Source organism: Eleutherodactylus coqui, chromosome 6, assembly GCF_035609145.1.
Source record: "Eleutherodactylus coqui strain aEleCoq1 chromosome 6, aEleCoq1.hap1, whole genome shotgun sequence".
NCBI lineage: Eukaryota > Metazoa > Chordata > Amphibia > Anura > Eleutherodactylidae > Eleutherodactylus > Eleutherodactylus coqui.
The window spans coordinates 86,957,029-86,982,754 of record NC_089842.1 but is presented as its reverse complement, the minus strand read 5'-3'; the positions used below and the strand labels follow the sequence as shown (position 1 = coordinate 86,982,754).

At 44.2% G+C, this 25,726-nt stretch overlaps 1 protein-coding gene across 2 annotated transcripts; it reads left to right on the top strand.

Moving 5' to 3' along the window:
* The first annotated feature begins 6,699 nt into the window (after nt 1-6,699).
* Nucleotides 6,700-21,254, top strand: LOC136632322 (guanylate-binding protein 1-like). Of its 2 annotated transcripts, none has more exons than XM_066607108.1 (11): nt 6,700-6,953; nt 8,492-8,677; nt 11,212-11,339; nt 11,896-12,005; nt 12,939-13,138; nt 13,590-13,832; nt 13,915-14,198; nt 16,343-16,555; nt 17,073-17,175; nt 18,595-18,788; nt 19,679-21,254. In XM_066607108.1, exons 2-11 carry the CDS (start codon nt 8,503-8,505, stop codon nt 19,847-19,849), a joined length of 1,821 nt encoding a protein of 606 aa, XP_066463205.1. In that variant the 5' UTR covers nt 6,700-6,953; nt 8,492-8,502; the 3' UTR covers nt 19,850-21,254. The 2 variants fall into 2 exon arrangements, with proteins under 2 accessions (XP_066463205.1, XP_066463206.1); XM_066607109.1 differs by lacking the exon at nt 6,700-6,953 and adding an exon at nt 8,049-8,188.
* The last annotated feature ends 4,472 nt before the right edge of the window (nt 21,255-25,726 follow it).

Here is a 25,726-nt window from a genome sequence, read left to right as displayed (position 1 = left end):
GAGCCTCCATGCCCACCTATATCACACCTTGTATCCAAGCTAGAGGCGGTACAACAGGGTACTAGAGCTTCTGTGCCTGCCCGTATCACATCTTTTATCCAGGCTAGTGGCGGTACAGCAGTGTACGAGAGCCTCCATGCCCACCTGTATCACATCTTGTATCCAGGCTAGTGGCGGTACAGCAGTGTACGAGAGCCTCCATGCCTGCCTGTATCACATCTTGTATCCAGGCTAGTGGCGGTACAGCAGTGTACGAGAGCCTCCATGCCTGCCTGTATCACATCTTGTATCCAGGCTAGTGGCGGTACAGCAGTGTACGAGAGCCTCCATGCCTGCCTGTATCACATCTTGTATTATTTTTTTTATGATCGCAGGGAGAGAAAACGCATCAATTCTGCCATAGATTTTTGAGGTTTTTTTTTATAGCGTTAATTATGCAGCATAAATGATACACTACATTTTTTTCTGTGGGACGGTACAGTTACAACGATACCAAAATTCTTATTTTTTTTTAGGTTTTTCCACAATAAAAAGCCTTTTTTTGGAAATTATTATTTTTTTCTAAACTCATTGCATTCAAAGTACTATAACTTTTTTATTTTTCCATGGACGGAGCTCTCTGCGGGCTTATTTTTTGCGGGATGAGCTGTAGTTTTTATTGATACCATTTTGGGGTACATACGGTTTTTTAATCACTTTTTTTGCGTTTTTTGTGAGGCAAAATGCTAAAAATTAGCATTTTGCGTCAGTTTTTTAGTGTTTTTTTAATGCTTTTTGCCATGCAGGATACAAAGCGTGTTTGGTTTATTGTATGGGTCTTTATGGACGTGTCGATACCAAATATGTGGGGTTTTTATGCTAATATGAGAAAAAGCATAAGCATAGGTTTTTTTTTTTTTTTTTTTTTGTAAATTCTTATTTTTTTTTGTTTTACATTACTTGTGTCCCTCTGAGGGACTCTCACCATAGCACTGCAGATCACTACGATAAGGCATGGCAGACTTCTCTCCTGCCATGTCTTATCGCTTACTATAGCGATCTTAGGCGCTGGCAATACAGGACGCCGGTATCTGGCATCCTGTTGCCATAACAACCAGCAGGGCTTTGCGATAACATTGCGAGAGCCGGCTGAAGTCACAGAGGGAGCACGCTCCCTCTGTGAACCCTTTCCCTGCTGCGATCTACATAGATCGCGGCAGGGAAGGGGTTTACAGTAGGGGGGAGAGGGGGCGCATCTCCGATGCCCCCCGCTGTTGCAGCGGGAAGCGGGCTACTAGTGACAGCCGACTCCCACTGCGGGATAGCGCGAGATCTGCTATGATCTCGTGCTATCCCTATGACGTAAGGGTACGTCATTTTGCGGGAAGTACCCCGCTCCGATGACGTACCCTTACGTCATGAGGCGGGAAGGGGTTAAATAAACAACTTTTCACACAAAAACAAGTCCTCAAAACAAACATGTCAACAAGAAAAAAAAAAAAGAGTTCTGATCCCAGGAATGCACAAAAACAAAGACTGAAAAACCGATTGCTTATTAGTGCTTAAACCAGGCCAGTCATGAAGCAGTTAATTGCAGGCATTCACTGCTGGTCAGTGAGGTTACAGATGGAGGGTTATTGGGTGAACTGCATGTAAATCTGCTCACCTCAGTAACTCCACTACTTTTGGGGGACTCCCAGCAGACAGAGGGGTTCTCCTCCAGGGAGCAGGCAGCACATGGTTAACTACCTGAGCCGGGTGGGTGCTGTCTGTCAAGGACCTCTAATGTCACACTCATGTGGCCAGTCATGTGACCAGCCGGTGGGAGGAGCCCATCGGGACTTTACTTTAAGAAAGAATGCTTACAGAACCAGAGAGAAGCCTGATTGTTCCCTGGATGTCTCACTGGTGGCTGCCGATACGCTGCGGGAGGAGAAGTAATGAGAGAGGAGCCACGGCTGCAGTGTTCTCTGTGTGGGTAAGTCAGCCTCGCCTCACCTCCTCTCCCCTCCCCTCCAGCAGCCACACACCCCAGCCGCACCAATCAGGCGGCTGCCAGTGTAATGCCGGTCGCCCTGCTCCGCCTTCTATAGAATGCACAAGTGTGCATTTTGAATATAGCGGGGCTTCTGGGCCCCCTGCAGAGCAAGGGCCGGGTCGCAACGGCGACCCCTGCTCCCCCTCACAATACGCCTATGCTATGGACTATGATGGACTGATGTATCTGACTGGTGGAATACCTCCCTAAAGGGACTGTGGTTATGTGAGAATCGTGACACTGTGTTTATGGACGACCAGGTTACGAGGGAGTGTGACATTTATTGTTAATATGTAATGTGTAAAACTTTGTGTCATGGGGGACAAGGCAGTCTGAGTAGTGGTGTTATGCAACAGCTAATGATTACATGAGACCTGAGTGTTCAGTAGCTGTCTTTTTGCACCTAGTGTGTTGAATCCATAGGGACTCCGAAATTGGGAGTCTGGCACATAAAGGTCGAAATGTTGACATGTGGCAAACCTTCAAGAGTGTATTACAGGGTACAATAATGAGTTTGGAGTACTACTATGAAAATATCTAGTTAGATGAATTCGAAGTGCCTTGGGTCATCAAGGGTTCCCCTGATATGTATGTAGTGGCCCAGAACTGGTGGGGCCCCTCCATAATGTTATGCGTCTGTCTCGTGCAATTGTCTTGTTAGTGTCTTATTTGTAGTGTGCATTTGGTATGTGTATTGTACCTCTGCAGCACTGAATGAGTTAATGTCTGGGTTATGTCTTAGAAATGTATCATGTTGTATGTCATGTGACCATGTTAGATATGTGTTTGCAAGGGAAATACAAATCAGTCTGTGACGGAGTCCATGCTAGCTAGTCTATGCAATGCAGTTTAAGAGTGCGAGTGCAAGAAGTTCTGCTCTCAAGTCTGTGAGTGACCCCCGCAGACATTTCTCGGTCTGTGCGTGGAGAAACCTGGAGATTCCCTTCTGCGTGGCCTGGGCCTACTCTACCCAGGATGTGTCGGTGCTACCACTAAGCACTGAGAGAGAGAGAGAGAGAAAGAAGGACAGTTGCTTGAGAGAGAAAAGGCACCAGAAGCGTGATTGTTGGCCGGCAGAGTGTTGGAGAGAGAGAAAGTTGCCGGGAGCGCGATCACACAGATAACTAGGACTGTGGATTGTCTGGAATACCCCGAGAGTCCTCCCTGTTACACTACCTTCTATGCGTGTAATTGTGCCAAAGTTACAGTAAACAGACATTACCGACCATTCCTGGTTTGTCCAGAAAGTTTCCCTGTGTGTGGACTAAGTTATTTACTTCAAGATTCACAACAGAGGACAGAATGGTGGCGTCACGAGAGACAAAAATCTTTAAGGTAACACTTGGTTACATTTCCCAAGCTACCCTTAGGAAAGGAGATGGTAGAACCACCGTGACATAGTTATTCTTATCTACCCCGCCATCTACTCGGCTGTGGGCCCGCTCCTCGGACACTAAATGTATATGTACAGGGTAATGTTGCAGTAAATCACCTGATGCAGAGAGTTGGAGAGAAGATGGCATGGCAGTGCTGGCCTGGTTGCTGGTGAAATGATGCAGTCAGGACTGTTGCTTTAAAAAGGATATAATGGTAAGCACGGTCAGGTTATGTTATGCCATGAAATGTTACCTCCTATGTACCCTACACAGTTCGTTCAGTGAAGTTACTTTTATAAAAAGTGTATGCTGCCTCTGCAACACCCCAGAGGGGTGACACTGGGCACCTCGGTAACATGAAGAGCTGGGAGGGATAAGTGCTGACTTGTCACGGTGGCACTTACCAGGCTCTGGTCCCTGAGGGATGACACGCAGCCAAGGCCTGAGCAGGATTGCAGGCCTGGTTCGACACACATATAATAGGGAATGCCAATAAATGGGATGAGGGGAGTAGTAGTACTAATCACTCGTGACGCCACCGTTCCCACACACCAGTATGCTACACGGCAGAGAAATGAACACAGAGACTTGTGTATGGTACCTCAGGTCCCCAGGAATGGTTAGGGCCCAGTATAACTTCTACTGGAATAATAACTTGTACAACAGGTAATGCAGGTACAATTCACTTTTGACCGTTAGCAGACTACAGCGAAAATGTCCTTTGGTTAGAAGCTGATAGTTTAAGGCAAGCTGAACGGGTCGGATGCCACAGCGACTCCACGTACCTGTCTTTTCTTTCTTTTTCTGTTCTACGGATGGTCCGGACAGCGAGCCGTCGGACATGCGCAGTATAGATTTTCCCGCGCTGTTGATAGGTGATGATGCGGGTACCGCGACCTTTACGCAATGTTAATTAATTAAGGGCCGCGGGTTGGACGGCTTCCATTGACTTCAATGAAAGCTGTCCGTACGGAATCTGCAGACAAAATGGAGCATGCTGTGATTTTTTTCCTCCACGAGCAGAAATTGCAATTGATTTTTGCTCGTGTGCCAGAAGAATCAATTTTTTCATGGCATGCTATGGACGGTGTATGCTGCGGAACACCGGGGCAAACACCTGCTTTGGATCCCCCAATGCAAATCCGTTGGTGTGCAGGCACAATCCCGTGCACCAGTCTCACAAAGAAACGCCACTGCTTTCACTACCTGTCGCAGATACAAGTCAAGTGAAAAAGAGGAAATAACTCCTGCGCTCAGAGTGACCCGTGAGGTGCCGAATGTGGTTAGCTGAAATCGGACACGTGTAAGTGTATGGACTAAAAAAGGTCCGTAAGATCTGGTAGAGAGAAGAAAAGCCCTCTTGGTTGAAATAAATATAGATTTATTGGACAGAGATTTATTTCAAGCTAATCACATTCGGGACCTTACGGGTCACTCTGAGCGGAGGTGTTATTTCCTCTTTTTCACTTGATTGTGGCTTTGATGTGGTTGAAAGCCCCTGTCCTGTCACTGCAAAAGTTCACTTTGGTGTCATCCGTCAGCAATTCCTCGAGGTACACTGTTGCTGTAGAAGGTCCCTTTGCTGTCCTCTGTTGGGAATTCCCTAATGTGCTCTTCCTCTCTTCACTACTTCAATATCTCCTATTGTGAATGTTTAATTGGTCAACACAGGGTGGTGTGTCCCCTGGCTGGCCAATCAGTCATTACTGGTGTGTATTTATTACTGCCACACCCAGTGGTGTAGCTAAAGGCTAAAACTTTATCTTGGGGCCCCCCCAACTTCTCTTAACCGCTTAATGGAGAAGCATAACCTGAAGCTCCTTGGACACAATGTAAAAGCTGTGATAGGGCCATAACTATAGTGTTTTATTCATAGTATTAGGCGTCCTATATGGAGAAGAGATGGGCTCCTGGGCCCGGGTGCAACTGCATCCCCTACAGTTACGCTAGTGGCCATACCCTCTCATAAGTGTGGGTCATTTTATTTTCTATGTGCATGCATGGGCTGTCTGTAAGATAGGTGATGTCTGATGCCTTGGTCCCTTGTCTATCATTATGGTTGTCGGAGTGTGCATGCATGCTTTTTGAAGTCTAGGCAAGTCATGTCTGTCTCTCCTTTTATCCTGAAGGTAGTCGAGTATCCTGAAGATAGACGTAAAGGGTTATCCCATGAAAAAATTTATGGCTGGGGTTTGACTGCTGGGACCCCAAGGGATCACAAGAACAGAGTATCCCAAGTCTTCCGGATGAATGGAGCAGCAGTATGCATGCATGCTCACCACTCCATTCACTTCCATGGAGATAGCTGAGCACAGCAAAGTATAAATGATTTTTATAGGATAACCCAATTGAAAAAGTTACCTTGTACGGCCTGGAGGAGTTAAAGAAAAGGAATGACGTGATTGAAACCCTTAAATATCTTAAAGGAACATTTGAAGTCATCGTTTTATTTAAATCCTGCTGCCTCTGGCCAGAAATATTACCCCCTCCTATACTCCCCTATCACGGGTCTCCACATGTCCAGTGCCACAGATTTGTTATGTGCTTATAGGACATCACAGCCTGCCACAGCCAATATTTGTGCACATATGAGCACTGCATATTTGAGGAACACATTTTTGCATGCGCATCAGCATATATTTTGCTGGGTGTTGCGCATGCAAGGCATGCACAAAAAAAATCCCAACCGATACTTCCAGTCACTGAAATAGCTGACCAGTGTAATGAGTTCAAGATGTGTTCTTTTCCTACACAATTCTGCAGTATATCACGCAGCTCCTAGCATATTGTGCTTCCATTTGCACATCCCCATTAACTTCTATTGGGACTTTTGGTGCGCAAGAAAATAGAGCATGCTGTGCAGTGTTTTGCATAATCGAAATGCGCAGAGCAAATACGAGCATTTAAACAAACCCATTGGTTTGTTGGTTGAAATGGCTAATAAGCCTAACGCAGTGCTGGCGATCACAGAAAATCGTGCGGACGGATTCCATTGCAGTCAATGGAAGCTGTCCATCCCACGATACTCCGCACTGCAAGCACAGTGGAAGTAGTGCCAGCCCTTCAAGCACTGCACTGTGCATGCATGCCAGCTTGCCGGCAAAGACTCTGGTCGCAGATCCGGAGAGATGAGTATGGGGTCTCTGGGGGGCGCCGGGTCTGATTCTGCTGCAAGATTTCGCAGGCGGAATCTGACCCAGCCGTGAGCATGAAGCCTTACTCATTCAGTGCAAAGGTGCAATACATATTCATACACATAGAAGACAGTGGAAAAACATAGAAACACCAGACTACATAGATCTTCTAGAACCATGTGCACATCAACTTCTGTACACTACAGAAGCATCACGAGAACAGCGTGAATCCCCTTGCTGCAAAAATTGTGTTGAAGGATGCCTTAAGGGTTAATTACTGAGATTCTCTGCAGTGCATGAGTTATATAATGGGAGGAAATGAAGTCTTCTAGATACTTTTGCTTTCACTTTACATTCTATAATAAGGGCAAGCTATTGTTGAAGTTCAGTGGCAGCCGATCACAAGCCGGAGGAACTTCTCTGCAGGTAAAGATGGTTTTTAACTTGTATTCCTTCTTTTAGAGAGAAGCTGTACGGTAAGTCTTATTATACAAAGTAGTGGAGATTAGAATCCTTCACTGAATCCAGCAGCTTGCAGAAGTGAACGGCTTGTAACAAGCATCAGACATGCCTTAATACAGCAGGGATGAGTCCAACCCATAACGTGGTGGGCTGCTAATGTAGAAGCCACCAGTAGGGTTACAGGACGTCTTCAGTGATGTCCCTGTTGGGTCTTCTATTAGTTGCAGTGGTCATGTGAGTAAACAACCTACATGTCTTGTAAACAGAAGAGCAGAGAGATGCTTTGGGTGAGCAATGCGGCAGCAGGAGCAGAGTATTGTATTTATTTTTTCTGTACTCTGCATCCCCCTACTGCCACCAAGTACCTTGGAAAAGCCCTTTAAATGGGTCCTATGCCACAGGACCTGCAACTTAGTACCAGTCGCCGCTGATCTTCTTACATTATGTCTTGCTCTGTGGTCTTTCAAATGTACAGTATTTTTGCTACAAATGTTATCTGGTATTAGAAAGAAAGGGTCTTTTTTTTCCAGAAATAGCACCACCTTTGTCTTTAAGCTATGTTTGGTACTGCAGCTCCTCCCTTTTCAAGTGAATGGCAGAGAGCCTGCAATACCATATACGCAGCTGTGCTAGTTCCGGCATGCAGTGACTTTGGCGAACATCTCATTTGTAGGGGTGCTTTTTGTGTTGACCTATTCTGATATAGGTTATCAATAGAAATGAGCGAGCCTACTCGGTAAGGCAGTTACTCGAGCGAGCATCACTCTTCTCGAGTAACAGCTTAGTGATCCGAGCAGGCTCCAGTGGGCTGCGGGGGCAGGGAGGGAGTGGGAGGAAGAGTGAGAGAGATCTCTCTCTCTTCCCCCCGCTCCGCTTTGCTCACCCCCACAGCCCACCCGAGCCTGCTCGGATCACTAAGCAGTTACCCGAGAAGAGGGATGCTCACTCAAGTTACTGCCTTATTGAGTAGGCTCGCTCATTTCTAGTTATCAATCAAAAATATCCTACAGAATTCCTCTAAATTACACTGTGCAGCTATTAACATCCACTATGGTGCCACCGTAGGTGAATTTAACACTGGGTTTCCCTATAGAATGCAGCTGATCGCTGAGGTTCCCAGTGACAGAACCGTCTGTGATCAGTTTATTGGAGGTGGTTCCTTCAAGCAAAAACCGATTGGCAGTTGTAGACAATCACAGGTATAAGCAGCTGTTTTTGGGCACCATGGAAAGCTGTCTTTTGTTTCAGCAGCTCTAATCCCTCCTCTATTCATATAAGTTGGCCCTCATACATGTATTTTAAAAAAGTAATCAAACCTGGTCCCCTGTGCCTACTTTGATTAGTAGAGAAGCTGAAGAATGATGGCGCTGATTTAAGAATGCTTTCACATGCAGAGTCCTTTGATAAGGTTACTATTCATATGGTTACCATTCATATCAGCTGTCATGTACATCTGCTACACTGGAGGAAACATTTCTATCTTCTATTCCCTTCACTTACAGACTTCACAGAAATGGACAACCCAGTGTGTTTAATAGAGAACCATGAAGATGGAACAATCAAAGTTAATAAGGATGCACTGGATATCTTATCCCGCTTTACTCAGAAGGTGGTTGTCGTGGCCATAGTTGGGAAATACCGAACTGGGAAGTCTTATCTAATGAACATACTGGCAGGACGCAAAAATGGTGAGAGATGTAACTATATTGTAGAAGACCACCAATAGTTACTCAGAGGAAAAGTCCTGTTAAATAATTGTAAGACATAAAATGATATGATCAGTGTTACACAGATTCCTTGGACCCTCCAAATGACACCATCCCACCCATCCTCTATACAGAACATGTGCTTGTCCTCTTTTAGTCACATCACAATCTTTGTTATCATTATACATATTACCAATAAAGTCTAAGAGTTTTTTTTGGAATAGTCCCTTAAGAAATAGACCCTACCTCCAAATGGGGTTGTCCTGCTGGACCTTTAGGGTCCTATTGTAATAGGGGCAGAGCCTGGATAATACTATATGCCTTCTTTAGTGTGGTTGTCCTTTAGTTTATAATATCCAGAGGAAATCTGATCTTCTGCCATTTTGCCATCAACAAAGGTGCTAAATATGACAGAAACCCTGGTGGAACCCCCCCCCCCCCCCCCCAGAACCTCTGAAGCATGCATGAAGAGAGCAGAAAGATGTTGATTGGTTTTGACTAGAAGGTTACAGTTTGAGGAGTCCCTGGAATAAAACCTAATGACGATGCACTACATGAGGCACATTGAAATAATGAAAAAAGTTTGGTACTGTGTTAACCAGTAGAGCAAAATGTGATTGTTCCCAGCAAGAGAAACCAAGTAATCTTGTAGATATGATACCTTTTTAATGGCTAACAAAAATACATGATATAGCAAGCTTTCAAACTTCTCAGGGTCCTTCCTCAGGCATAATGTATTATGCCTGAGGAATGACCCTGAACACTTTGAAAGGTCGCTATAACATTATGTATTTTTGTTAGCCATTAAAAGGTATCATAGCTACAAGATTACTTGGTTTCTCTTGCTAGGGACTGAACTGGATCATATTTTCCTCCAGCAGGTTTCAGGGTATTCTGTAGCTTCCTAATTGTATAGTGTGCACACATAATGAAAGAAACCAATCGGACACAAGTCATCAGCCTTGAATCTCAACCAGCTCTCTCTCGAGTTACAAGAGCCTCAGGTTTTTATTGAAACACATAATACCTGCCCTTTATGGGTGTGCAACAGATTACATCAGTAACGTATACATATTCTTATTCGCTGGGTCATATAGAATTCCCCACCCCCCACCTTCTCTCAAGTCCAGTGTAGTGTGGACTTAGTCTTCTCAGCATGCGGTCGAGCTGAAGGAATTTCAGTGTATGTGACAGTCTCTGTTTGAGAAGTTTCAGTATGGGGGGGAAGTTTCGGTATGGGGGAAGGTAGGGCTGGGGTAACACACAATGATGAATACAGGTATACATAAAATATTGTGACTTTAACTCTTAGAGGCTGCTTGTGAAACTTTGTATTAGGCTAACATTATACCACACATCTTTCACCATGCCATTGTCCAGCAATTACCATGGTGAGATTGTGTAACCATTAACCTCCACAGAGTTAAAGTCACTACAGTAGTGTAATACATTTGGTTTATACAAATCAATAGACATTTTATGCTGATGTGGGGGGTTAATTCAGGTTTATGCCTTTAAATAGAGAATAAGTGTATTTCACAGAATACTTATGTGTTTGTAATTTGCGTCTTCTTCTGCTAAAGGTTTAAGCTCATACGTGTAAGGGCTGACGCTTTAAAAATAGACTACAGAGACTCCATTTTGTCTCTTCGCTTGTCTGCTTTAATACACATATATACCTGTATTAATTTCAACTTTCACTTGAGAAAGATGTTAGATCCCAATTATAATGACCCACCTGGAAATATTAATTGGATAAACACTGGGTTTACGTCCTGTTCTCATCCCTAAGTAATTTTAGCTGAAGCTCACAAGAATGTACCTCCCGATCACACCTACACAGAGGAGGACATACTGATAAGAGGCCGAGATGTTTTAAATCAATATATGTGCTTATTAATTTTAATTGTATCTGGCATAAAGCCACTTGCTACGTAAGAACTATATAAAGATTGAATACATTGTACATTAAACAGGCATTTTCTTGGGTTGACACATACGGTGTGGAGTCCATAAAATTCCTCAAGAGTATACTCTTATGATTTAAGACTAATTCAGAAGCAGACAGCATCAGCTGAAAGGTCTGGTTTTGACCCCCGACACTAACTAATTATCACGTCTACTACAGGGACAATCAAATTTTGCACATTGAAATCAAATGGCTTGCATTGATATCAATGAATATTAGCAGCCCTACACTTTTTCTAGCTTATGAGAAGGATGTGACACTCTAGTCCCTCACCTTCATTGTAAACTCCATTTATAGCCACAACTACGTTGTGTTCTCCAAAACTCTAATACTAGAAGGACTTCAGCCATTGCCCAACATACATTACCTTCTCATAAACAGGACATTATAGCCTTAGAGTAAGTATCTTCCGTTATTGGCTTCCAATTGTCTACCATGCCATCATCCGTTCCTGTTCATGGTCATCACTATCATTGATAATAAGCATTGCCTTCTGTCTTCTCTTGCACAATCCATTTCTGTTACCTATATGTATCTGTCCATACAGGGTTTTCTTTGGGTTCAACTGTCCAGTCCAAGACTAAAGGTATCTGGATGTGGTGTGTTCCTCACCCTGTGAAACGTGAGCACACCCTGGTGCTGCTGGATACAGAAGGTCTGGGCGATGTGGAGAAGGTCAGTGTGGGCACTCATATGGTAGAAGTTATTCCCTCCTTATATATATTAGAGGTGTGAGAGATCTGATATTTGTATAGGAGTCTCCCGGATCCCAGCCACATGTGTATTATCTTACCCTGCAGTCATGTGTTACTAAGATTCCCCACTAGCATACTGGTGTATTTTGGGATGTGTGCTGTCTGTGCTAATCCATGTACAGCACACAACCCTATTATATGCCTATGAGGACATGCACATTGACGTTTTTCATGCAGACTAATAGTCCGCTTGAAAGAACTCATGGCATGTCCTTTTCATGCATGTAGCAGATAAGCAACTTACAGATGAAAGATGAAGTGAAGTAACACATGCCTGACTATGAGACCACAAAGGGTTTGTTTGCAGTCTACAGCCATTGGGACGCACAGATCTGCATAGCTACTGTATCCTGTGATTGAGATAAACATTTATTCCGGGTCACATGTTAAAGAGTAGCGCTCTACTGAGTAAACAGACTCATTACGTGACTCTTTGGAAACTCCGTTTTAAATGAATCCCTTTATTTGTATTTCAGGGAAACAGCCAGAATGATTCCTGGATTTTTGCCCTTACTGTTCTTCTTAGCAGCACTCTGGTATTTAACAGTATGGGGACAATTGACCAGCAGGCCATGGATCAACTCCAGTATCCTTTACAAGAGCTCCGTGGGGGCATATAGTACAAATATCAAGTGCTCTGAAACCCTTCAGATGGTGGCAATTATACGACTTGCTTTTGATATCATGTAACACTTTTGAAGCATGCTCATGGATCCTGTACGGAGGCCCACGGGGTCATAGGGACTCCATAGTACAGAGCTGTGGATATCAGTATAATTAGTGCTATAGAGGAATACATTGTCCTCTTGCATTAAATTGCTAATTGGGTTACAGCGATTAAATCTCTTTACATTGCTAGTACAGTGTCAGGCAAGGGATAAGCTGAACTCACAACCGCTTCTGTCTTGTTTCACTACTTCTATACATTATTACTGTGCATTAATTACTGACTAGTCACCACTGATGCTGTGTCTTAATCTAATGTGTTGAATTGCAGCTAGGGAGAAAACAATTTCTTTAAGTTATACAGGTAGTGAAACCTAATGGTCCTTATCTATAGGACAATTATCAGACCTCCAAAAACACAATCACCCAACGATTGGGCCATATAAAAGACCAACAATCAGCCGACAATCAATCGATTGCTCATTCATCAGCTGATCATTCTATTTTACTGAACAAACAGGAAGAGGTACAGTCAGCCTATGGGGACAAATGATAGCAATTAGGATCATTCATTCACAGAAGCCGATCCTCAGCCCTTATGAAAAAAGGCTTAGATGAAGAGTTGCAGTTAGTGAGGGTACAAATTATTGGGTTAGACTTATAACCTACCAAATAATAGAATTTGGTTTCCTACTACATCTGGTAATGCTCAAATAAATCCAACTGAATGTAAAATTGGGGTAGGAAAGAAATCCTTTGTTTTTTGATCCCCCATTCATTGGAAATCCTGTTTGAATTTAGGAAGTAGATATTTTATATATAAATATAGATATTATTCCTTAACTTCTGCTAGTTATGTCACAGAACTTACTGAGAAAATAAAAGTCAAATCAGCTGAGCAGCAATCAGATTTTGAAGATGAATCTTCGGAGTTCAAGAGATTTTTCCCATCCTTTGTATGGTGTGTCCGAGATTTTAATCTTGAGCTGAAAATCAATGGGAAGGACATCACCGAAGATGAGTATCTGAAAAATGCCTTGAAGCTAAAGTCAGGTAATACACTGAAAATGTGGATTCTGATTAAAGTTTGTATTAGAGGACAAAAACTAAAGAATACTATTCGAACCAGTTGACATTTTTGGTTGACAGATACACTCCTAAAAGCAATGCATTCTGTTGTACTGCACTCTGTCTGAATGCAAATATCCAGAGTATTCTCTGCGCAGACACTGAACAAGCAGGTTGATTTGGGAAGCTATGTAGCTTATATGCCTCTACTGTGATTCAACCTTGTTCATCCGAAAACATATTTTCTCCCGGCAAAGTGTGGTTTGCAAAAGCTAGGTAGTAGTCATTATAGTAAAGATAGATATCATGGGTGTTGCCTTGTGTTTTACCAAAGCAAGTAAGGAAATCCTGCCATGGAACCTGATGGTATCTGTAAACCTTGTGGTCTCATTTATACAATTGCAGATATGTATCCACCTCTATAATTTTTTTCTAGGCATGAGTTCAGCCGTGCGAAATTATAACCTACCTCGGGAGTGTATCCTCCATTACTTTCATTCACACAAGTGTTTTGTGTTTGATCGGCCGGCATCGAAGACGGATCTCCAGAATATAGATAATATTCTGGACTCTCAGCTGGATCCTGCTTTTGTACAGCAGACAAAGAAATTCTCTGAATACATGTATGAGATGAGTCCAGTGAAAACCCTATCAGGCGGGTACATGATGACCGGGAGAGGTAAGTCCTCAGTTTTTGGTATTCCTTAACATTTTACTAGATCGTCTTTTATGCTCTTATTCTGACAATTCCATATTATTAGGTCTTGGAGATGTCGCAGTCTCCTACGTTGAGGCAATTCGTAGCGGTTCTATCCCTTCTATGGAAAATGCAGTGCTTGCTTTAGCAACAATTGAGAACTCTCGAGCCGTACAAGAAGCTTTATCTAAGTATGAGCAGCTGATGAATGATCATGTAAGGGAATTTCCAATTGAGACTCACGAAGAGTTCCTAAACCTCGACAAGGAATGTCACTCAGAAGCATTGGGAGTCTTTATGAAACTTTCTTTTAAGGATGAAAATCAGGAATACCAGTTTATGTTAATAGTAAGTGAAGTGATGTAAATAATTTAAATTACATTTTCAGTTACATGGGATGTCGAATTTTGCTGTTTAGGCACTGAGGCATTCTACGGGTTCTGTTTGTCACAATCTGGGCGTGATATGGCACTGCACGGAACACTTACGGCATTAGGAACAGCTGGCGCATCAGTGTGATTAGTAATGCGGCACCATGTGATGGGCATGTCAAAATCTGCTTTCATATAATATGTTGACCTCCCCTCTGTGCGGCATAGGACAACATTTGGCAGTCATGGGTAAACATGGTGACTTGAGTGACGTTGACAACGGGCAGATTGTTGATGCCCAGAGGTGTACTGCTAGTTATTCTGAAACTGTCGCATTTGCTGGCTGTTCCTGAACCACGATATCAAGCATGTACCAAGACTGGTTAAACCATGGACAGGCATCTGATAGAAAAATATACAGCGGCAGGCAATGTGTGGTTGAGCCTAGAGGCAAGAGTCAGGTGGCAAGTTAGACAAGTTTCCAGAATGACCGTGCAATGTACCTTACATCAACTGGTGTTCAATTGCCAAAGACCAACAAGAGTGCATCTGATGACCCCAAATCATTGCCAACAATGTCTTGTATGGGCCCAGGAAAGAGATCAATAGGCCTTGAAGACATGGCAGAAGGTCAACTGCAGTGTAAAATCCCATTGCCTGCTGAACCATACAGATGGCCAGGTCCACATCTGATGTAAACAGCATGAAGCTGTATCTCATGGATACACAGCTGGGATTCAGCAGGCTTGTGGTTGTGTCATGGCCTGGAAAGCATTTTCCTGGCATGGCCTAGGACTGTTGGTCATCATGCCACAATCCTTGACTGGTGAATACTACAGGGAACTGTTAGCTGGCCATCTGCACCCATATCTTCAGGAAATCCCTGACCTCAGCGTCATCTTTCAAAAGGACAACACTCCATGTCTTCGAGCTCGAATTACTAGGGAGCAATTTGAGGAACATGATAGTGATTTCTCCACACTGCCTTGGCCCCCAAACTCACCGGATGGTAATCCCATTGAACACATTTGGGATATGATGGAAAGGGCTGTGAGATCTTCTCCCACTCACCCACAAAATGTGCACTAACTGACAAAGCTGCTGTAACAGACATGGGTCAATTTGAGTATGGAGGATGTTCGCCACGTTGTGGAATCTGTTCACCAACATCTGAAAGCCGTTATCACACAGAGTTAGACCAACTCGTTACTGAGTAGGTGTTCCTAATGCAGTGATCATTCAGTGTATGTGGGGTCTACTTGCCTTTTATATGGGTACTCTATGATACTATCTGGGCAAGGTATGATGCAGGAAATACATTATCTTATATGTGTCTGGGCAATGAAAGTCATGAATAAGGCATTATCTGCAAACTGTTTGCAATATGTGCTGTACAGTATATGAACAATGTATGGGAAGTAAAGTACTGTATGAAAATTATGGGCATTGTGTGTTCTATATGGGTAATGTACAGCACTATTTATTCCTGTACTGTTCTGTACCAACGCACGATATACGTGACGAATAAAAAAATGTGAGGGGTACCCAAAAGAAACAGGAATTTATTCATTAAAAATAATCTATTTGTACAATTTGAAACTTCAGTCTCCTTCAAAGTCCTCTCCATTTGAAGTAATACATTTGTCCAAACATTTTTCCACTACTCAAAGCATTTTTTAAACTCATTATTGATGTCTTTTAGCACTTGTGCCATTTTTTTGGTTCACCTTTTTAACATCAGCAAAAATGGTTTCCTTTATGGTCCCTTTTAAACTAAGGGGAATAAAACCAGCTGGTATGCATGCAACGTTATCCATTTGGCCACATCACCTTGTCCATGCAACTATGTGGGTAAAACCACACAGAAATTTAGGAAATATTATTGTAGTCAACATGGGTAACATTCTGTAGGGTTCCGCAGACATTCACCTAGCAACAGAAGCCTGTACTAGTAAGGCCCCACCCAGCAGAAGAAGATTCCTGTTTCTTTTTGGTACCCCCTCATATATACCAAGGAGCGCACAGACTTCAGACACAGAATACCGCTAAATATCCATTTAAAAAAAAAACAAAAAAAAAACATCTTTTGACGAGTTCTCCTTTCATCTGTTATTCTTATAGGAACAGCTGGGACAAAAAAAGTTAGTGTATCAACAGCAAAATGAGCAGATATCTATAGTAAAATGCAGAGCGTTGCTCCAGGAGCTCAGTGCTACAATGGAGAAAGAAATAAGTGAAGGGAAGTTCTCTGTGCCCGGTGGATACAAGTTATTCACAAGAGAGAAGAAAGCATTGGAGGTTGATTATCTGAAAACTAAAGGCAAAGGGGTAAAGGTAAGTAGAACTGCTCCTAAGTCCTTTTATTAGTCTTCCACTGAATATATCCTATGGAAGGCGCGTTTCTGTGAAAAATTAGGGAATCTCACAAGTCCTTGTGTCAACTTCTCCTTTTAGCATCATAACAGCTCAGACTAAAGTTGTCAGTGAGCTTTCTCCAGCCCACGAGCTTCAATAGGTCCTAAAGCAGAACCAAGGAACAGTGCACAGTAAGATAGCTGCAGCTCACTGCTTAGACTCCCCAGCACCTACAAATAGATATGATCAGCACAAAGCAAGGCAAACAGCGCAACATTCATGTAACATACCTTCTGCAAACAGAGTTCAGTTCATACATTTGGTAATCCGGTGCGATGTACGATGAGCGATTATTGTTGGGACGACTGTCTGGCGCCTGACAATCATCCTATGTGAAAGGGCCCTTAGTCATAAGTTCTGGCATATTCGGTAGATGTGTCATTCTGTTCTACAATAACCTAATACATGTCACTACCGATATCCGATTTCACCCTAGTCTCTGGAAGTCTTGCAAGAGTTTCTCAAAGAAAAGGAGAATGTGGAATCCGCCATCCTGATTGCTGATAAAACTCTGGAAGAAAAAGAAAAGAAGTTGGCCGGTAAGATCTTATTATGATACACTGAAGCAATCAGTTATTTGTCCGGTACATACTGTATGTCCATATACTGTATCTATGTGCCATGTTCACAGCCTGCAATCCTTCTTCATACAAATCAAGAACTTTGGCCAAGCAAGACTGATTTCAGTAGTGAAGTAACATGAGTATGGCATTAGACATTCCACTTTTGGAAAGTTCTTGAAGAGCTCTCAGGAGTTGTAAGCAATTTGCAAAGCAAATTTACAGACTTGTTAAAAAGTTGTACATTGATTTGAAGTAATGCTGCCATCCAATAAGTGGCACTGCAGAGGTATTGTTCTATCTTCCTTATTTGCATAAATTACCCAGTGGAGCGTGCATGGCCTTATGTTTCCTCACTCACCTTTCAGGTGTCTTCTCACATCTCTTCTGGGTGCTCTTCTTGGGGAGAGATGAAGCCACCCCTCAACCCACACACCCCATAGGTGTCTCCACACACTTTTTGGGTGCTCTCCATAAGGAGAGACAAACCTCCTCTTGACCCACATCACAGGCCTCTCATCAGCCAAGCCAGAAATCTACTGCAAACTGATGAGGAGCAAGCACCCCGAAACAGCTGTCTGTGTGTGGTTTTCTGGCTTGGTTTCGTATTCCCAATCATTGTTTTACAGATTTGTTAAAAAATTGTACAAAGATTTGAAGAAATGCTGCAATCCAATAGGTGGTGCTGCAGAGATATTGTTCCATTGTCCTTATTTGCATAAATTACTCAGAGGAGTGTGCATGGCCTTACAAGTGTCCTCATTCACCTTTCAGGTGTCTTCTCACGCCCCTTCTGGGTTCTCTGCTTGGGGAGATACAATACCTTCCCCCTGACCCACTCACCCCCTAGGTGTTTCCACACATGTCTTGGGAGCTCTCCCTAAGGAGAGGCAAAACCCCTCTTGACCCATCCCAGAGATTCCACACAGTAATAATGTGATGACTAGAGATGAGCGAGCCTACTCGGCCACGCCCCTTTTTCACCCGAGTACCGCGATTTTTGAGTACTTCCGTACTCGGGCGAAAAGATTCGGGGGGCCCCGTGGGTGAGTGGGGGGTTGCAGCGGGGAGTGGGGGGGGGGGGGGGAGAAGGAGAGAGAGAGGGCTCCCCCCTGCTCCCTGCTGCTACCCCCCGCTCCGTCACGCCTCCCCCCGAATCTTTGCACCCGAGTACTGAAGTACTCGAATATCGCGGTGCTCGATCGAGTAATTACTCGAAACGAGTAGGTTCGCTCATCTCTAGTGATGAGCTCTGTTGCTTGCTGTGCTTCTCAGCAGGTAAGTTGGTTTGGCACTATGTACAGTTGTAGAGGTTATAAATCCAACTCCATTTCTGTATCTATTGTATATATGAAGACCTAGATATTCTAATGCAGCCATGTCCATTTGTTTCTGTAGAGCAGAGATCACAGGCAGAAGCTGCAGCACGAGAGAAGGAGATCCTGGAAAAGGCTAACCTGGATCTAAAGAACAACATGGAGAATGAAAAGGAAAATTACAAAATGCACGTGGAAATGCTGGAAAAGAAGATGGGTGAAGAAAGAGAGCAGGTGAAGAAAGAAAATGAATGGCTGATAACAGAGAAACTGAAGGTAACAGATCACATTCTTTTGATGAATGCTCTGGGATTTCTGTGTTCTTGCCAAGTCTCTACTTTTCTAGGATTGACACAAACATGGTCGCCACACTCCATATCAGTGTCATACAGTATGCTGGGAGGAGCAGCTTAGAGGAGCTTCACACCGGAGACCGGTCCTCCGAGCAGTCGGCACAATAGTCACTAAGCTAGCTGTAGTGTTTGCACGACTGTTGTCTGTGCGCTTTTACACAGAGCGATCGCTGGCCAGTAGTTCTTCCACTTCAGAGAGAGGTGAAACGAAACAATTAGCAACTAAGGAGCAAATTAGCACTCGCCACCTTGTTGATAGCCATGTTTACATGGAACAATTGTCATTTGCATTCGTGCTTTCGAGCAGTTATAGTTTTCTTCTGCTGCCCTGGAAAGTTTTTGTTTTTACTAGTTTATAATTCATAATTTAAATTCACCTATTAGTATCTTTTAGAAGCTGAATATATATCCAGTACTAGTCCAGCCACAGGGGTGTGATAACGGTGCGTTTGTCCTTGGAGAGAGGGGTCCAGCCCTGGTCGGCTTCCCTCCCTTTCTACTAGAAATAATTGGAAGAGCACTCCACCTTTCACAAGTATTGTTAGCAAACAAAAGGGTGGAGGATTACCCCATGGGTCATGAGAAGAGGGTAGAGGGGTAAATAACAGGAGACCTTTTTGTCCTGGGTGGTTAATACTGACATGATGTCTTTTGCTTTGGGGCACTCTCTGTTCTAAGTACCCCCGACCAGTATGAACAGTATAGTATGGTACTCTATCACTACGACTATGGATTAGTTTGGGAAGGGTCATCACTTATCTGGGGTATGAGCGTGGACCTGTTTCACTCAATCCACCTAACTTGTCTCTGCAGGAACAACAAGAAATGCTGTCAGCAGGATTCAAGAAGCAATGTGGAATGCTGGAAGATGAGATTAACCGTTTACGAGAGGAAAACCACAAACCCACATCATTATTGGGAGAAATCCTGACGGAACTGTTACCTGGCCGTTTAGGGAAATTTGTGAAAAAAATCCTTCTATAGGCATAGTGTATTAAAAGAACGCACCAGATACAAGTGATACATTGGGTTTCGTGCGTGGCCTGAGGAGCGTGGCATGACACCAATGGGAGACTGCCATGCTGCACCCACGCAGCCCTGCACCATGTATAACAGTTTGTGTTTCACCTGTGCCATTCCTTTAACCATATTCTGTGGACTAGTAAACACCTAGGAATAACATGATGTGCGCATTTATCGCTCAACGTTAGCATATAGAAATATAATATACTAATAGTGCTCACACCATAAGAGGCGGCTCCTCTTAGGGGTTAATGCCACAGGTAGTTTTCACATCTATGTGCAACAGTCTGCACATGGACAGCACACTGACCCATCATAGTCAATGGCGCTATGCAGACATGTTTTTTTTTTTTTTTACACCAATTTATGATCCATGTAAACAATTGCAGCATGTCCAGTACCGGTCCAATTAATGCCATGACAGTTCAGCAGTTAATTTAATGGGTGCCCAAAAAAAACTGTGCACAAAGATGATTTCCACGTGCACCATGCTTTTCACAGATCCATGCTAAGCAATGCAAAAAAATGGACCTCTTTCTTATTTTTTGCACGTGCGAAAATAAAGTTAATGACATACGCATGACCACATGGAAATGAAAACCTGACATACACAGAAATTAAAATCTGTTTTTTTTGTTTTTTTTTCAGGGACCAAAACCAAAAATTAGACCCGTTTGTCTGAATAAGGCTTTAGGGCTTAAACACAATGTTGTGTTTTTCTCACATCATTTGGCCGCATAACAGGACAAAGCGAAACCATTAACTTCAATGGTTTCATTTTCAGTATCGTGATTCTCGCCCATTAATCGTAGGGGTGAAAAAAGATAGGACTTGCCCTATCTTCCCATTACTTTTTTCAAACTCCTGCGCTCTGGCATGGAGAATGAACAGCTGAAGAGAAAAAAAAACATGTTCATGCTCAACTATGCTTCGTAGCAGCGTCTCATACGAGCGTATAGTCATAGCGTATTACGCACGTGGGTTTTTGGGGCATAATCTGTTGTACAAATATCTTATATGTTGGTGATCGCAAAACTTATGAGATATTTGCGCATAACCTGCTGTACGAATATCTAATGTTGTCACTCACACCAAATTATGCATAAATTATGCATGCAAAAAAAAATCGCAGCATGTACTATATTGCCACATATTATGTGTGCATACATTCCAGGATAGTATATAGTGATGAGCGGCGTACAGTCTATACGCAGTGTGATTGTGTACTGGCTGCGTGCCGCGTGTGTATATCTCGCAGCCAGCACTCTGCGAGATAGGCTCGTGTGAGCCCGTCTTTAAGGTTTTCATTGAGGTGTGTAGTAAGTACATTGACTCCACTGCCTTTTTTTTATTTGTTTTTTGTAATGCAAAGGAGGCGGAAAAAAAATAAAAACTTAATTTCTTTACAGATGTGTTTTTTTTTTTTTTTCTTAAAACAGGGTTTTCTGTAAAGCGCGCATAAAAACTACACTACTTAGGCCGGGCTTCCAGGGCCGTATTTAAAATCCGCTGTGAGCCCGGCCACAACTTTGCGTAAAGTCACGTAATGTACTACGCATGACCACGTACTTATGCAGCCGATCATGCGCAATACACCTTTTTTTGGTTTGTTTATATTTCCAGCACCGTTGCTTAGCAATGACACGGAGACCTGTACCAATACTCAATGTAATTGTGTGTGGGCTGCGATTACATCCATGACCATAGAGAACAATGGTCTCCATGTTACGGATATTCACGGTAAAATAGAACATGCTGCATTCTATTTTCCAAGAGCAGATTACACATTTCCAACCCCCTAATTTGAGTGGAATTGTGTAATATAATGCATTTGATTAATCTTACCGTGGATCAAACGCTCGTGGAATCCGCAATTCCTATCCGGTCGTGTGAGACCGGCCTTAAAGGGGTTGTCCACTTTCACTTTTTATGTTATTTAGTTATAGAATAGAAAATCATACAATTTTCTAATATGCATGCATTAAAATTCTGCTCATATGGCTTCATGCCCATGGCCGGGTCGGATTCTGTCTGCAAGATTCTAGCAGCGGGATGTGACCTGTGCCCCGGCATTGACCTCTCGCTTACCCGTCCCGGTGTCTTCTCTCACTGCTCTGCGATGTGCCGGCTGGAGCACGGCCACACAAGCGCAGAACCGAGTCAGCGTGTCAACGGTGACGTTTCTGTGTGAGCATAGAGCCTGTCTGCATGAGGTTGCATAAATTAATGCAATTGTATGGCAGCATGCAATGGCGGAAATTCAGCGTGAACTCCCACAGCGGAATTTCCGTCGGTGTTCATTGTGTTTATAACATTCTTATACCAGTGCAGTGACTCCTACAGTATTTGAACAGCAAAATGGTGTAGTTCATGAACTAATATGTCCATAGTAGTAGACATCAGTCATATGATGCACCAAACATATCATGTGACCCCGGGTACTCAACCGACACTGATCAGGTATCTAATAGGTGAATAGTAGATTATTGAAGAGCAGAACTCGCACAGTATTACTATAGAAGCGTCTTACCATGGCTTCTTGCACGGAATAACATAGGGATAGGTGCACACCTCGCATCGGATAGCACACAGACAACGACCTGTGTGCTGTCTGATATACACGGACACAGCACATTGGAGTGTCATATTTCTCGTGCACGAAAAAGACAGGAATAGGACATGCAATGAGCTATTTCATGAGCACTATCGGTCCATGTGAAAAAATGTCCATGTCCATAGGTATAAATTCATAGACCTATAATTGGGCCCTGGGCTGTCCTTGGATTAACATGGACATATAGCCCCAAATGCGGTAATGTGTTGGAGGTGAAAAGATACAATGCACTTGAAAATTATGAATTTTTTTCCTAAAATGTAATACCTTGTTTCTCTTGTGATCAGAAACATCCAGCACCAGGTGGCTCTCAGAACACAATGTTTGCTTTAGAGTGTTTCAGGCCCCAATCCACAATTATAGAGGCATTGAGCAATTGAAAATGACTCCCCTAAATTGCCATGTTGGGGTGCCATGAATAATTTACTGCCCAATTTTTTGCTAAAGTTAATGCAAGACAGGAGAGAGAACTTTAAGGAGTTTTCAAGATGTGACAAAATTGAGGCAAAGCCGTGGTGTTGTACAGAATAAGCATCACTAATAGAGATGAGCGAGCACCAAAATGCTCGGGTGCTCGTTACTCGAGACGAACTTTTCGCAATGCTCGAGGGTTCGTTTCGAGTAACAAACCCCATTGAAGTCAATGGGCGACCCGAGCATTTTTGTATATCGCCGATGCTCGCTAAGGTTTTCATTTGTGAAAATCTGGGCAATTCAAGAAAGTGATGGGAACGACACAGCAACGGATCGGGCAGGCGAGGGGCTACATGTTGGGCTGCATCTCAAGTTCCCAGGTCCCACTATTAAGCCACAAAAGAGGCAAGAGTGTGCGCCCCCCCCCCCTCCCAACAATTTTTACTTCTGAAAAACCCTCATTAGCAATGCATACCTTAGCTAAGCACCACACTACCTCCAACAAAGCACAATCACTGCCTGCATGACACTCCGCTGCCACTTCTCCTGGGTTACATGCTGCCCAACCCCCCCCCCCCCCCCCCGCACGACCCAGTGTCCACAGCACACACCAAAGTGTCCCTGCGCAGCCTTCAGCTGCCCTCATGCCACACCACCCTCATGTCTATTTATAAGTGCGTCTGCCATGAGGAGGAACCGCAGGCACACACTGCAGAGGGTTGGCACGGCAAGGCAGCGACCCTCTTTAAAAGGGGCGGGGCGATAGCCAACAGTGCTGTACAGAAGCAATGAGAAATCCAATCCTGTGCCACCTCTATCAGGAGCTGCACACGTGGGCATAGCAATGGGGAACCTATGTGCCACACACTATTCATTCTGTCAAGGTGTCTGCATGCCCCAGTCAGACCGGGGTTTTTTATATATAGTCACAGGCAGGTACAACTCCGCAATGGGAATTCCGTGTGCACCCACAGCATGGGTGGCTCCCTGGAACCCACCGGCTGTACATAAATGTATCCCATTGCACTGCCCTGGACAGCAGAGCTAACGTCAAATTAAATGCAGGTGGGCTTCGGCCCACACTGCATGCCCCAATCAGACTGGGGTTTTTTATAAGTAGACACAGGCAGGTACAACTCCCTATTGTGAAGTCCGTGTGGACCGACAGCATGGGTGGGTCCCAGGAAGCCACCGGCGGTACATAAATATATCCCATTGCAGTGCCCAGCACAGCTGAGGTAACGTCAGGTTTAATGCAGGTGGGCTTCGGCCCACACTGCATGCCCCAGTCAGACTGGGGTTCTTTAGAAGTGGACACATGCAGTTACAACTCCGTGTGGACCGACAGCATGGGTGGCTCCCAGGAACCCACCGGCGGTACATAAATATATCCCATTGCAGTGCCCAGCACAGCTGAGGTAATGTCAGGTTTAATGCAGGTGGGCTAAAAATTACTAGGATTACACTGTAAGCGAGGGGCCAAAAAAATTGGTGTACCAAAAGTACTAATGTACCTCAGAAAAATTGCCCATGCCCAACCAAGAGGGCAGGGAAAACCCATTAATCGCTTTGGTTAATGTCATGTGGCTTAATTTGTAACTAGGCCTGTAGGCAGCCCAGTTAAAATAAAAGTTGGTTCAGGTGCAAGTGTCAACGCTTTAATGAGAATTGAAACATATAAACATTGTTTACAAAAGTTATATGACTGAGCCTTGTGGGCCTAAGAAAAATTGCCCGTTCGGCGTGATTACGTGAGGTTTCAGGAGGAGGAGCAGGAGGAGGAGGATGAATATAATACACAGATTGATGAAGCTAAAAGGTCCCCCGTTTTTTATGGTGATAGAGAACGATGCTTCCATCCGCGGGTGCAGCCTACGTATTGTTTAGGTATCGCTGCTGTCCGCTGGTGGAGAAGAGAAGTCTGGGGAAATCCAGGCTTTGTTCATCTTTATGATTGTAAGCCTGTCGGCACTGTCGGTTGACAGGCGGGTACACTTATCCGTGATGATTCCCCCAGCCGCACGAAACACCCTCTCTGACAGGACGCTAGCTGCAGGACAAGCAAGCACCTCCAGGGCGTACAGCGCAAGTTCAGGCCACGTGTCTAGCTTTGACACCCAGTTCTTGTAGGGGGCAGAGGCGTCACGGAGGACGGTCGTGCGATCGGCTACGTACTCCCTCACCATCCTTTTACAGTGCTCCCGCCGACTCAGCCTTGACTGGGGAGCGGTGACACAGTCTTGCTGGGGGGCCATAAAGCTGTCAAAGGCCTTGGAGAGTGTTCCCCTGCCTGTGCTGTACATGCTGCCTGATCTCCGCGCCTCCCCTGCTACCTGGCCCTCGGAACTGCGCCTTCTGCCACTAGCGCTGTCGGATGGGAATTTTACCATCAGTTTGTCCGCCAGGGTCCTGTGGTATAGCATCACTCTCGAACCCCTTTCCTCTTCGGGTATGAGAGTGGAAAGGCTCTCCTTATACCGTGGGTTGAGCAGTGTGTACACCCAGTAATCCGTAGTGGCCAGAATGCGTGTAGCGCGAGGGTCACGAGAAAGGCATCCTAACATGAAGTCAGCCATGTGTGCCAGGGTACCTGTACGCAACACATGGCTGTCCTCACTAGGAAGATCACTTTCAGGATCCTCCTCCTCCTCCTCCTCCTCAGGCCATACACACTGAAAGGATAACAGGCAAGCAGCATGTGTACCCTCAGCAGTGGGCCAAGCTGTCTCTTCCCCCTCCTCCTCATCTTCCTCCTCCTCCTCCTCCTCCTCACCGCGCTGAGATATAGACAGGAGGGTGCTCTGACTATC